At 37.7% G+C, this 14,524-nt stretch overlaps 2 protein-coding genes across 3 annotated transcripts in view; one reads left to right on the forward strand and one right to left on the reverse strand.

Moving 5' to 3' along the window:
• The window catches only part of LOC124158072 (protein croquemort-like), a 239,836-nt gene that overhangs the window by 159,047 nt on the left and 66,265 nt on the right, over positions 1-14,524 (reverse strand). The window lies entirely within an intron of this gene.
• Positions 7,713-9,233, forward strand: LOC124158074. The gene is made up of 2 exons (XM_046533251.1): positions 7,713-8,138; positions 8,368-9,233. Exons 1-2 carry the CDS (start codon positions 8,059-8,061, stop codon positions 8,714-8,716), a joined length of 429 nt encoding a protein of 142 aa, XP_046389207.1. The 5' UTR covers positions 7,713-8,058; the 3' UTR covers positions 8,717-9,233.

The following is a 14,524-nucleotide window of genomic DNA, read 5'->3' on the forward strand; positions in this document are numbered from 1 at the left end:
AGGAAAGAAAGGGATAGGAACATGGAATAGAAAAAGGACGAGGACAATTATATGATATATATATATATATATATATATATATATATATACACACTTCGAAATGTTCCTCGGGGAGGTAAATACCATAAAAAACCCTAGGATGGGCAGTATCAGAACACACAATAAAGAATAGAAACTCACACTCACTAAATAACTAAATTTTCGGCGGCATTACCACCTTCCTCGGAGTTAGGTAACAGACTCAAGGTTTACTCATTACACACGTTTGAAATAAACTCACACGAGCATTATAAATTATGTAAAGGAACTTCTTCTTGCCCTGGGGTGGGCACACAAAAAAACTTAGAAATTGACAGAAAAACGAAAAATAAAATAAAAGTGAGGAACTTACGGGGAAAGGTTGTTTTTACAAATTTTCGATGGGACGCAGCCCATCTTTCTCAAGTGAGGAGAGGAGGGAAAGTGAGGAAAGGGCATAAGGAAGGGTGCAAGGCAGAGGGCAAAGATGGAGGGAGGAAAAATGGTGGACGGGGATTGGTGGTGTTCTTTCTAATAGGCGCGGTTGATTCCTGGTCCAGAAAACGCACGGAAAGCCCATATGCATGCCTGTTCCAAGTCCTTCAGCTCTAGGGGGGTGGTAGACGGGGGGAGGGAGGCCAATATTCCCACTTTATAGCAATGGTCAAACAGAGTTTTGTGGGAGGAAGCATGAACGGCGACTGGAAGGGAAGCAGAAACAGAGGAGACGCTATTGCAAGAAGAGCGATGCCCGATCATACGTATGCACAGGGGAGTGGTGGATAAGCCGATATAAAAAGCCGGGCATTTCTGGCACAACAGTATATATACAATGTTTTTTGTTGTGCAGGAAATGTCCGACACTGAGGGGAGAGGGAAGACAAGGAATAGATCGGGAAGGGGTTCGGTGATGAGGATGTGACATGTTTTGCATCTTGCACGGTTGCAGGGCGAGGGCTGGGGTTTAATAGGGGCATTTTGTTTGGATAGCAGTTTTGTTATTTTTAAAATGCTGGCCTGATTTGGTGGTCTTTTAAAGACGAGGGAAGGGCATCGCGGGAAATATCTGGAAGTGGTTGTGTTGTCTGAGAGGATGGGGAAAAGGTCTTTTAGGGTCCTACGTAGTACGTCCACGCCCGGAAAAAAGGTCGTGCACAGGGAAAGAAAATGCGACGAATTGTCCCCGCCTAATTGTTTCGGGACATATGGTTTTTTACGGATCTTATTCCGGAGGAGGGATTCTGGGTAGCCCCTTTTCCGGAGAGCATGGTGTAAATTGGACAGGAATCCATTAAGGGAGTCTGGATTATTACATATTCTGTGACCACGGATGGAAAGAGAAAAAGGGAGGGAGCGTTTTGTATGTGTCGGATGACAACTATTGTAGTGTAGATATTGTTGTTTGTTGGTGTTCTTAATGTGTACAGAGGTGTGAAAGTTGTTATTTGTGAGAAAAATGTCCACATCAAGGAATGTGACACGAGTGGAGGAAGAATATGAAGTAAAATTTACGGATGAAAATGAATTGAGGCAGGAGATGAAAGTGATTAGGGATTCCATGCCATGTGGCCACAAAAGAAAGATAGCATCTATGTATCGGACCCAAAGGGTGGGTGTGAGTGGGTATTGGGAGAGAAAAGACTGTTCTAGGCGGCCAAGAAAAAGGTTGGCATAGGACGGACTGAACCGGCTCCCCATAGCACACCCCCTAGACTGTGTGTAGTGATTGTTATTGAACGAGAATGAATTGTGTTTCAATATTATCTCGGAGAGGTCGACGAGAAATTTTGTGCTCGGAATCTGTGGAGTGGAGCGCTGCTCAAGGAAGTGTTCGAGAGCGGAGAGGCCTTCTGTGTGCGGTATGGAGGTGTAAAGAGATGTGACGTCGATGGTCGCCATTATGACGTCTTTGTCTCTAGGAAGGGTGGTCGAGTGAAGGCGTTGGAGGAAGTGATACGTGTCTTTAATGTATGAGGGAAGAGAGTGCACTATGGGTTGGAGGTAATGGTCAACAAAAGCGGAAATTCGTTCTGTGGGAGATTGAATGGAAGAAACTATCGGACGGCCGAGATTATTAGCTTTGTGTATTTTAGGTAGTAAGTATGTAAAAATGAGGGCTTCGGGGGTTGGAAGGTGATAGTAATGCGATGTCTTGGGCTGTTAATCCTTCATGTGGTCCGTTTTCCTCGAGGAAAGAAAGAATCTTCCCTCGGTATTGGGGATTGGGATCAGCAGGGATGGGTTGGTACGCCGAAGCAAGCGCCTCGTTGTTGTAGTCAGCCGCATTCATCACGACCACCGTGGACCCTTTGTCTGACGGAGTGATGACGATGTCCGAGTTACGGATGAGGGAATTTAATGCCAACTTTTCTGTTCGCGAAAGATTGTCCCTAGGTTTAATTTTTTTTAATGAAAGATTTGTCCGAAAATTTAGAGGAGGAGATTACTGAAAATTTCAATAGGATGATTGGAGGGAAGAGGTTTGGGTTCGTGCGAAGGAGGCTTAAATCTCGTCAGTGCACTATGGACGGTAGAAGAATGTTGGGTGGGGTTAGGATGGGTCTCCCAGAAGAATTTCCACTTAAGTTTACGGCAGAACTGGAGTGTGTCTTTGAGAATGTGAATGGGGTTTACTTTCGGCGTGGGGCAGAAAGAAAGCCCTTTGTGGAGGAGAGAGAGCTGGTCAAGAGAAAGGGGGGTGGAAGAAAGGTTGACTACATTCTCTTCCTGGGGTTCCTCCGTGGTAGCAGAGGCTGGCTCATCGGTAGGCCCTGGGCGTGAATCGCACATATGGACTCGCTTGTGGACCTTGGCGTGGGGTGGCGGTGGAGGAGGAAGGTTGTAAATCACTGATAGGTCAGGTTTGAAGCTGTGAAGACTCACAGCTTCACCCTTCACAGCTTCAAACCTGACCAAATTCAATGATTGCTACAATGTATCAGTTTTAGCCTCCCTTCCCCCCCACAGACCACCCACTCAAACTTAATTCCATTGAATTAACGTACATATGGCTATTCAAAGCATTTCTTCCTCCCGGCTTAAATATCAACCGATAATCCCTTAATTGCCTCAGCTTACTCTTTTCCCCCTCTCTTTGGACCCTACCTCCCCACTATTTCCCCTTCCCTCAGCTATCCTTTACCTGCAGTCAAGGTTCTTAGAGTATGTTCTTAGGTTCTACAGTCTAAGGCCCATATCGTGACGCTGTTTAAGTCCTACATTCGACCTCGGCTGCTTTACGGGTGCGAAGTGTTCGGCAGCACTTCCCTTACGAATATCAAACTCTTAGAAACATTCCAAAATCGTACTGTGCACTACATCACAAACCAACGAAGACTCATACCCATGACTGAAATAAGACGCGATCACAATATACCCAAAATACACGAGTTCATCAAGTCACAAGCTGTGAGACTAAAGAACTCTCTTTCACGCAACCCGCTTACAAAGACAGTTTGGGATTATCCTGTACATTTCAAACGCTTCAAAAGCTGCAGACTTCCAAAAGAAATATTAATTCGCTGATAATGAATTCTTTCCTATGTCTTTTCTTTAAATAATTATTATTATTGTTTTTGTCAACCTTGTTGTGGTTTGAAAAAAGAAAAAAATGAAAATGCTTAAAACAAAAAAATATTTAAAAATTGTTCAAAATCCGGCAAAAAAATGACAAAACTTGATTAAAAATGTTCAAAAAACATATAAAATGAACAAAATGCATTGTTACGCACAAAAAAATGAAATAACTGGGAAAAATAAAAAAACAAGTGTTAAATTTGAAGTGTCATGTTTTGGGCCAATCAGGGCCGTTCTCGGCTTCCGACGCCGATTAGATCTTAATTTTAGGGTGCATTTGCACGCGCTCACTAGAAGCCTGTCTTTCTATTTTCTCCTTCACTAACACTGGAAAGGTTACACTGATCCCTATACACGTGCATTGTCAATTTTCCCCTTATTACGCACTTAGCATAAATTCATCACCGCCGAAGAGGTGGTATATATACGCACCGGAGGCTGGACGAGCAGATTAAAAAAAAAGTGTGTCGTAGACCACCGAGCCCCTCCCCTTCCTTCTCTGTCATTCCCCTCCGTCCACGAAGATGGACACTGTTCATCGAACAGTTTAGCTGAGTTTAGCTACTGACAGCGAGCGGTTCGAATGGGTGTTCAAAATATTAGGTTCTTTTGAGCCGTTATTTTTCTCAGCGTATTCATTTTTTGTAAGGCGTTCTTTTCCTATCGGCGTTCATTTTGAGGAGGGTATTCTTTTCTCGGAGGGCATTCTTTTTTTTTGGAGACCGGTCGTTTCTTCTGGTTGTTCATTAGAGCTCTCGCGTTCATTTTGATTTCGCGTTAATTTGAACATACGCGTTCGATGAACAGGATGCGATGGTTCAGGTTCGCGGTCAATTTACGGCTCGGTTATCTGTTCGTAATTTTTGCAATGGTACAAATTTAATTTAAACATTAGGTTAAAACTTTATTTTGGTTAGTTATATTAATGCAAAAATGTATTATTGTTATAATATGTAAAGATATTGATACTTGTTAATGTTAATCAATTCTATTAATGCAATGTTGCCAAACGGGGCCGCGGCGGGTGAACATAGGGAAGATGCTGTGAGAATGGATCGGAGACGCATTATAAAGAAAGTTGTAGATGGAAAAAGAATGGAATCCAGAGGTGGTCACAAAAAATGAATCATATACCATTCTTTGATTCTGTTCCACGTCGTTGCTTTCTTTTCAGAAAAAGTTGAATCGCAAGAAGAATGTTCAGCGGCCCTTGATTTAGAAACTTTGGTGGAAGAAGCAGAAGTGAGAAGACATACGTGGATCAGCAATTTCCATTTAGTTGGTTGTCAGGATATAGCAAGGATCCATTTGTTGTCAGGCCATCGTATAGAGTAGGACTGAAGTGCACCGCAGGGGAAATTGGGTGTTTGATGGAAAGTCATACCCAAAGTTGCCTTACGAATGTGCACTTCTCTCACATGTTGCTCATTCCCCAGTTAAAACCAAAGATAAATTGGTTTTGGATTTCACCTCGGAATCCAGTGATAGTGATAGTGCACGTACGTGAAGATTATCACTCTAGGATTTCCGATACGGAATTTTTAAGTGACAACGATCGCAATGACGATACGCTCGTTTTGAGAGTAGGTATCAGATATATCATGAGAAAAACTCCCAAAATGTATTAAGGACTTGTATGATAAGGATTAATGTATAAAGCCCCTTAAAGACTCTGTCCGGAGAATATTCATATTTTAATGTTACTTTAGTCAAGCCTTAATTACAAAGGTAACTTATTGACACCTGAAGACGTGTTTATTACATTGATCGAGGTGCGATTGACTGATTCTTTCTCCAGAATATGAAGTGACTTCGAGGTTTTTGAGTCACAAGCAGGCAGATTGTGTTGGTAATTCGTACATATTAACGCTACTAAATTGTAAAAATTAAGAGTCTGGCTTCCTCATATTCCAACCTTAAAGGGCTTCGTGTCGCCTTCCAGACAAGGTATTTTTAACTCCACTCTTTACCGGACCAGCCAAAAGAATACACATTGTCATATAAATATACGGTTTTGCCAATATTACATGCAAATCTCACTTTGTTATGAAGTGTAAAAAATGTCAGATGCACATCAGCTACCTTCCATTTTTCGGCATCGACTTTCGGCGCCGACGAACTCTTCAGTTTCACTAAAATACCCTGTTATCATGATGGAATCAGTAACAGGAAGCTTGCTAGGATCAGCCTAAGAATAACCATATTCCTTCATCTTTACGCAATCTCTCGCTTTCAATGGAGGAGAAATAGATCAAATAATAGCCCTGAAGTCACAATTAACAACTTCGATACGTCTGCACTTCAATAAATGAATCATAACCACGCCGTCGCTTGAATTAAAGTATGCAGCCTCTATAATGGCAGTGCCACCGTGCCTCCGCATACTGAATTATAGTAGGTGAGAAATGGGCATTCTGGGGGAGTCATTGACCCCACTCATCCCACTCCCCCGTGACCTTGAACGTCTAGACTCTCCGCCCAACCCACCCCCACAAAATCGACGAACTCGTCAAGGTTAAAGTGGGACGGGAGGTTCCGCCCAACCCACCCCCACGAAGTCGACGAACCAATCAAGGTTCAAGTGGTGTGGGGAACCTACCATATATAAGCGAGTACAGGAGGATGCGAGCTCATTCGTCGTCACCATGAACACCAGAACAGCCGCTCTGCAGAGACATCCCGAGGCTTGCTTTGAGAATACCGATCTCCTGATGGAGAGGCAGTCAGTACAATTGTATTGTGAATATTTCCTCTGAAATATCAATTATCTATGTAACCACACATTGCTAAGGATATGTAATAAATGTGAAGGGAGAGGTAAGCAACTGATGTATTAAAATAATACTGTCACCCTCACACATCTGCATAATATCATGTTCACAATAAATAAATCTAGAAACTTTTTACGATTAAGATATTTTTCCTAATTACATCTAGTTATAAATTAATAAATTAATTAAAAAATGATGTGAGATGGAAGATATTTAATTGCCGTTTACGAAAAGTATAAAATAAATTACATTTATATTCATATATAGAGTGGAAACAATTTAGTTCTTTTAATTCTGAAATTTTTCTGCCTCCTCATCAACATTGCCTAGCCTTTATCTAGTCAACTGGGATAATTGATCACTCGACAAATTATGTTTTAGAAAGATATAAGAATGTACTTTAAGTCAATACATTACACATGACGATAGTGTTGTAACTTATCACGAAAAATAAATTATAAAAATTATAAATGCACGAAAATTCTGAAATTTAAATTTTCCCGCGTTCAAATATATATCATGCATGGGTTGGTATCTCAGTCAGCGATTGAATGTAATATTAGCGGTTGGTACGTAAGGGGTAAGACGTATAGTGGGGGAAATGAGGAGAAGTTGGGTGTTGGCCTCTTTAAGATTCGTATAAATAGCCGTGCAGCATACGCTGGAATCACTTCACCTGGGCCTTCGGGCCCACCACCCTCCCCAAAGGGGGAGAACTGAGGACTTCGTTGGAATCACCAGTTGCAGCTCGGGTAAGTACCTACTCTTCCTAATGAAGTACTGGTGGAACTTATCCGCCTATCTAGAGCTAAGCTCTCATAGCTATGCTCTTAAAGCTATGCTCTTAAAGCTATGCTCTTAAAGCTATGCTCTTAAAGCTATGCTCATCAAGCTATGCTCATCAAGCTATGCTCATCAAGCATGTTACATAGCAACCTATAGCTTAATAGGTTGAGAATAATGAACGGATCTATATGCTATGCTAGCTAAGTGAATGCTATAAAATACTTAACCTATACTCATAAAGGTTGACAAAATATATACAGCTTGTATAGTTCAATCCCAGACTGTGTAGGGATAGCAGAAATGATTCCTTAACCTCCCCTTAACGTTGACCGATAATATCAACCATAGAATAACTCGTATCTAGCCATGGTGTAGCCATGGTCTAGCCTAGGTCTAGGTCTAGGTCTAGGTCTAGGAATAATATAAAAATTTTTTTTTGAAAAAATTTTTTTTGAAATTTTTTTTTTGAATTTTTTTTTTTTTTTTTATTTTATTTTTTTTTTTTGAATTTTTTTTTTTTTTTGCATTTTTTATATTTTTCCAAATCCGAGGAGAAAATTTGAGGGTTACATTGTTGATGAATAAGACGCAAGAATCAATCACTTAAGTTATCTTTATTTTTCAATTTTCAATTTTAATGATATTATCCACATCTAGGTAAATTGAAAATTTCTCTTCAAAGTAGTTGTATTCACTTATCTCCTTTTTTGTTAGTTTAAAGTATTTTGGGAGGAAGAGCTTCCTCTTCCTCCCATCGAACAGAAAATGTGCCACTAGTGCATCACCGTATTGCGTGTTTATGCTCTCTAAACTTTCCACCGGATATCTCATTTGTTTTACCAGCTTCTCCTTCTTCACACACAAATTTTCCTCCTGACATCTCATCAGCGATGCAAACACTGGCGAGATGACGGAGGATGATGATCCGGCAGTGGAGGCGGATGCTGCTGCTGCTCTGCTGCTACCCTTACGGGACGTCACGGTCGCGTAAGTCAGTTCATGTGAGGTACCAGCAGCAGTGGTGGTAGTCGTCGGTTTAGTATTCATGGTCTATAAAATAAAGCATAAGTTTGAATGTAATATTGTATCTCAGTAAGTATTTTTAAGAATTATCATATTATCATTTTTACTTGAAACTTGATGTATTGTCAATCTATTACATCTGTATGATTCTCATATGAATGATATTAATAATATTTTCTTACTTACAATTTAGAAGGCTGGAACTATGGATTGGATTGCAGGAATCAACTGCGGCAATGGTAGAAGTCAACTGCAAGGTGTACGACGATGATGAGAACAATTGCAGGCTGGAAGTGCGGCGAAAGCAGGCTTGGAGTTGCGGTGACGACGGTCTAAGGCAAACTGCAAGGTGTACCACGACGGTGAGGACGACGGTAAGACGCTGTGATGCAACCTCGAAAAGGATCGTCTTATATACAAAATCTTCGGGCAACTCACACCACACTTCACCCTCATCCCACTCCCCTGTTCGCGGTAAGGTAAGTGCTATTTCATTTTTTATCTCAAGTCCGATTCTCCTTGGAGCGTGTGTTAACCTTTAAAGCGAAGCGTCCTCAGCCAGTTAGCCTTGAGCTTTTTCACATCACGTACACCTGCTCGACTCTCCTTGAATTATACTCGTCCTCAATTTCTCCTTGGAGCGTGTGTTAACCTTTAAAGCGAAGCGTCCTCAGCCAGTTAGCCTTGAGCTTTTTCACATCACGTACACCTGCTCGACTCTCCTTGAATTATACTCGTCCTCAATTTCTCCTTGGAGATGTGTTAACCTTTCAAGCGAAGCGTCTGCAGCCAGTTAGCCTTGAGCTTTTTCACATCACGTACACCTGCTCGACTCTCCTTGAATTATACTCGTCCTCATTTTCTCCTTGGACCGTGTGTTAACCTTTCAAGCAAAGCGTCCTCAGCCAGTTAGCCTTGAGCTTTTTCACATCATGTACACCTGCTCGACTCTCCTTGAATTATACTCGTCCTCAATTTCTCCTTGGAGCATGCATTCACTTTAGCTTTGAAAATTCCTTCTTTAAATTTATTATCATTTTCTCACGTCAACCACCTGCTCCAGCGTTCATAGTCTGTTCACCTCAAGTTCACCTTCAAGCATGTCTTCGCTCCGAGCAAAGCGCCTCCACCCATTAGCCTTGAACTTTTCCCACATCACGTTGCATACACCAGCCTCCTTGGAGAGCGAATCAAGTCTTAACTGGATGATGTACCCACACTCCATCTCTCCAGAAATTTTTATTTTTTAACATCGGATGCGTTTATAAATACAGCAGCGTTTCCAAAGGAAAGTACAGTTCTGATTTTTAACGATTAGCGTGCAGATCATAGTTCTTCATCTCCTTGCTTCTCAAGAGAAACGTTGTTCTCTATGTTCACGCTACTTGTGTCACACATCAGTACCGCATTTTGTAGCAGAGTGCACCATTTTGCTTCTTGGTCCAGTACCTATTCTTCAGTCTCTTCGCACTACTAGAGGTAAGCAATTATGAAGTCGTTACGTTTATTATGTATTCAACAAATTACAGACAGTATAATATATTTTGCAGAAATGAAAACGAATTTTGCACTTCCTTTAAGCTGTAGCCAAATTTCACATAATATTCTCTTGATGAATAACATTAAATTGATCTTGAAATATTACTTAAATGTTCTTCCCATTCAGATATATATATTAATTGAGAAAGAAATAGTAAACACATTTTGATATGTTTTACTTTTCCATTGCAGTAAACTTAAAAAAGATCACATTTACAATGAATACATTGTTTCATTTATGCTTGGAAAAAATATCGAAAGTTATTGTTAGACAATCATATAGTATCACAAACAATGAAGATACACAAGGATATGTTTTTCATAGAGTAGTACAGAACAATACAGATAATATCATTATGATTTTTTGCCAGTCTTTACCAAGACATATATTCAATCTAGTGACATATCATGTTATTTTGGAGGAAGAAGCATATTTATTCGAAATGGGTTTTGATTGTGACAATGATCGTTATGAACACAACCATCAATTTCCATATATTTAGAAAGTTATACTCATCAGTTATAATATATAGCAATATTCTTATTTCAGGCTGTTTCACATTCAAACATACCTAAACGCAAACAAAAAAATGTCAACCAATCAAGAAATTTTTAATCAATTTAATTCTGGTTTCTTCCATTCAATTGAGGAATTAATTCAAGCGCATAATGATATTCACAATAATGTAATATTTAATAATGATTCTATAGATGATAAAATAACTTATCAAAATATGAAAAACTTAATAGATAATTTTAAAAACAGACAATATTGTAGAACTTGCGAAGAGTATTATTGCTTAAGTGATGAATTACCGCACGATAACACAACCAACCATATACACAATCTTACTCAATCGTTAAACAATGAGGAAATTCTTAATTATTTTCAAGCTGGGGTCTATAATACGGAAGAAGAAATTGAGTTTGCCTTAACACGCATAAATGAAAGAATAATTTTTGAAAACGATGTAATTAATGATTTGGAAACTTTCAGAAATTTAAAAGCTAGATTAGACATTTTGAAAGGTCGACGATATTGTACTTATTGTGAAACCTTCTACAGCATTGATGAGGCTATGCCTCATGAGAACACCAATGAGCATAGGCATTATGTTACAGTTCAACTTGGTAGAGGTTTTAATCAAATACAATCCGCAATTCGGTCCAGACTTAAAACGTTTTGGATAACACCAGAGCAAAATAGCAGTATAGATGTTATTTCATTTCTAAACGATATTAAACAAAAATTATTTGAAAAACTTAACGAAGGAGTTATTGAAAACAATTCAATTAAATTTAATTTGGTGTTAATCTGTAAATTTCGTAAGAATGAAAAGGAAGAACTTGACACGGCATTTAAAACACCTAATACACGTGTTTTACTTATCGATATGATTGATGAAATAATAGATGAAGCGTTTTCCAAAATACTAAAGGAAAAATCTGAATTCCAAGCCAAAGGCTCTGGTTGGTCACTTTCTGAAGTGATTGGTTTGGAATTACGCATTAATAAATATAATCCACTTCGCGGATCTACATATATTGAATTACCGGCTAAAATAAAAAATACTAAATCAGTTGTAAATGTAAAGAATAATGATCGTTATTGTTTTAAGTATGCTATTTGGTCCAAAAACATTATAGATCATCCAAATCTTGTTTGGAATTACAATAATAATGAATTTCGAAACGCATATAATTGGGATTGTATCAAGTATCCGGTTGATCCAAAGGACATCATCAAGTTTGAGAGGATGAATAATATTTCAATTAATCTCTTTGGTTTAGATGAAAAGAACAATGTGTATCCAATGAAAATAGTTGATGAAGAATTAGATGATCATCGTGATTTGCTATACATCACAAACGATAAGACAGGACATTATTGCTGGGTTAAAAATTTCAATAAATTGATTAAATCGCAAATTACAAAACATCACCACAGTATAAGTATTTGCAAACGTTGCTTTATACATTTTAGGGATATGACAAAATTTATGGAACATAAAGCTCTCTGTAAGGGAACAGGTGTGCCTAGTAAAGTTTTAATGCCAGATGAAGAAAACAAAATTTTAAAATTTACAAATTTGAATCGTTTTTTTCGCATACCCTATGTAATCTATGCAGACTTTGAATGTCTTTTAAAGGATGTTAGCACTTGTAATCCTTCACCAAAGGAATCCTTTACGAATGTTATTCAAACGCATGAACCATTTAGTTTCTGTTATATGTTAGTTACACCAGATGGTTGTCAAAAACCGATTTTATATCGAGGACCAAATGCAGCACGAGTATTCATTAACAGAATAAAAGACGAAGCAGTGAAAATTTATGAAATATATAAGAACACTATCCCAATAAATCCGCTGACTGAGGAAGAAGAAAGTATATTTCTTACCTCAGTGAATTGTCACATTTGTGAGAAAGAGTTAGGTAAAGATAGGGTCAAAGATCATGACCATTTGACAGGAAGGTATCGCGGTCCAGCACATAAACTATGTAACTTAAAGTATAAAATGCCAGACTTTTTACCCATATTTATACACAATTTGTCAGCCTACGATGGTCATTTCATTGTACGTGAGCTAGCCTATGATGAGAGAGAAATATTTGTAATACCAAGCACTGAGGAAAAATACATTTCTTTTGCAAAAAAAATAGAAAAAAAATTTAAAATTCGATTCGTTGATACGTTTCGATTTATGTCTGCATCATTAGCTACACTTGTATCTAACTTGAGAAAATTTAAATTCACAAATGAAATATTTGGTGATTTAGCTCATATAATTACGCGAAAAGGTGTATATCCATATGATTACACCAATTGTGTTGAGAGACTTGATGATTGTTTTCTACCGAGTAAAGAAAAATTTTATAACAGATTAACTGATGAATGTATATCAGACGATGATTACACACATGCATTGAATGTATGGTCTTCCTTTAAGTGTAAAACGCTAGGTGATTATAGTGATGTATACCTAAAAAGTGACGTAACTCTTCTTGCAGATGTCTTTGAAAACTTTAGAAACATATGTATTGACACATATAAACTTGATCCATCATGGTACTATACTACTCCAGGCTTAAGTTTCGACGCAATGCTAAAGTATACAGACATCGAATTGGAACTTTTAACTGATTATGACATGTTGTTAATGATTGAGAAAGGTATTCGAGGTGGAATATCACAGTGTTCTAAAAGATACTGCGAGGCTAACAATAGGTATATGACTAATTTTAAATCTGATTGTGAATCTAATTATTTAATATACCTAGATGCTAATAACTTGTATGGATGGGCATTGTCAAGACCACTTCCTCACTCAAAGTTTAGGTGGTTAACTGACAAGGAAATAAATAATCTGATCGTTAAAAACATTCCAGATGATAGTCAAGTGGGATACATTTTAGAGGTTGATTTGTCATATCCAGATTCTCTTCATGATAATCATAATGATCTACCTCTTTGTCCGGAAAACAAAATTCCTCCCGGTGGAAAGCATAAAAAACTTTTAACAACACTAGAAAATAAAACTAAATATATAATTCATTATGTAAACCTTAAGCAGGCTCTTTCCCTAGGCATGAAACTCCTTAAAGTACATCGAGTAATTGAATTCAATCAATCACCGTGGTTAAAGTCATATATTGATCTAAATACTGAAAAAAGAAAATCAGCATCCAACGATTTTGACAGAGATTTTTACAAATTGCTTTCTAATGCAATATACGGGAAAATGATGGAAGATGTTAGAAAAAGAATTCGATTAGAATTAGTAACAAGCGAAAAAAGATTAGATAAACTAATATCAAAATCTGAATTTTTGGATCGAACAATCTTTAGTAAGTCACTGGCAGCAGTTCACCTCAGAAGGACAAGCATTAAAATGAACAAACCAATTTCTACTGGATTTAGTGTATTAGAATTAAGTAAGACGTTGATGTATAATTTTCATTATCATGAAATGCTACCCAAATATGATAAAAACATCAAGTTATCTTACATGGATACTGACAGCTTTATTTACGAAATAAAAACAGATGATGTATATAAAAATATACTAGAAAATTTAGAATCTTTCGATACGTCAAACTATTCCAAAGATCATCCTTGTTACTCAATAATAAATAAAAAGGTGTTGGGGAAATTTAAAGATGAATGTGATGGAAATATTATGACTCATTTTATTGGTCTCAGAAGTAAACTTTATTCTTTCAAGGTTGACGGGAGTAAGGAGAAAAAGAAAGCTAAAGGTATAACAAAATGTGTAATAAATAAATGCTTATCTTTTAATGATTATTCAAAATGTTTATACGAAAATTTGACAGAATTTCGAAAAATGAACGTAATTAGAAGTAGGAAACATAAGATATTTACATTAGAAATGAATAAAGTCGCTTTAAACCCATTTGATGATAAAAGATACATCTGTGAGGATGGTATCAATACTCTTGCTTGGGGGCATTATAGAATTCCTCAAAAACGTACACATGATGAGGCGTTTGGTAACACTTGAAATTGATAGAACTAGTTTAAATATGATAAAAACATTTTTGTGTTACTTATAACATCATCATGTGTAATTTTTTTACTTTTTATTTTCAGTATTAACACACACGCACACAATGAATAGCAATAATCCAAAAACCTTGTATCACCTCTGCATCGAATATATTTGTAATAATATATTCGATGTAGCATATAAAAGGATAATGGAGAGTGACGAACCTATCGTGCGTCATCGCATTAAACCGAATGTTCAATGTCAAATTGAAACGGTAATGTGCGATGACGTATATCAGAG

The sequence above is a fragment of the Ischnura elegans genome, chromosome 4 (assembly GCF_921293095.1).
Source record: "Ischnura elegans chromosome 4, ioIscEleg1.1, whole genome shotgun sequence".
In the NCBI taxonomy this organism is placed as follows: Eukaryota; Metazoa; Arthropoda; class Insecta; order Odonata; family Coenagrionidae; genus Ischnura; species Ischnura elegans.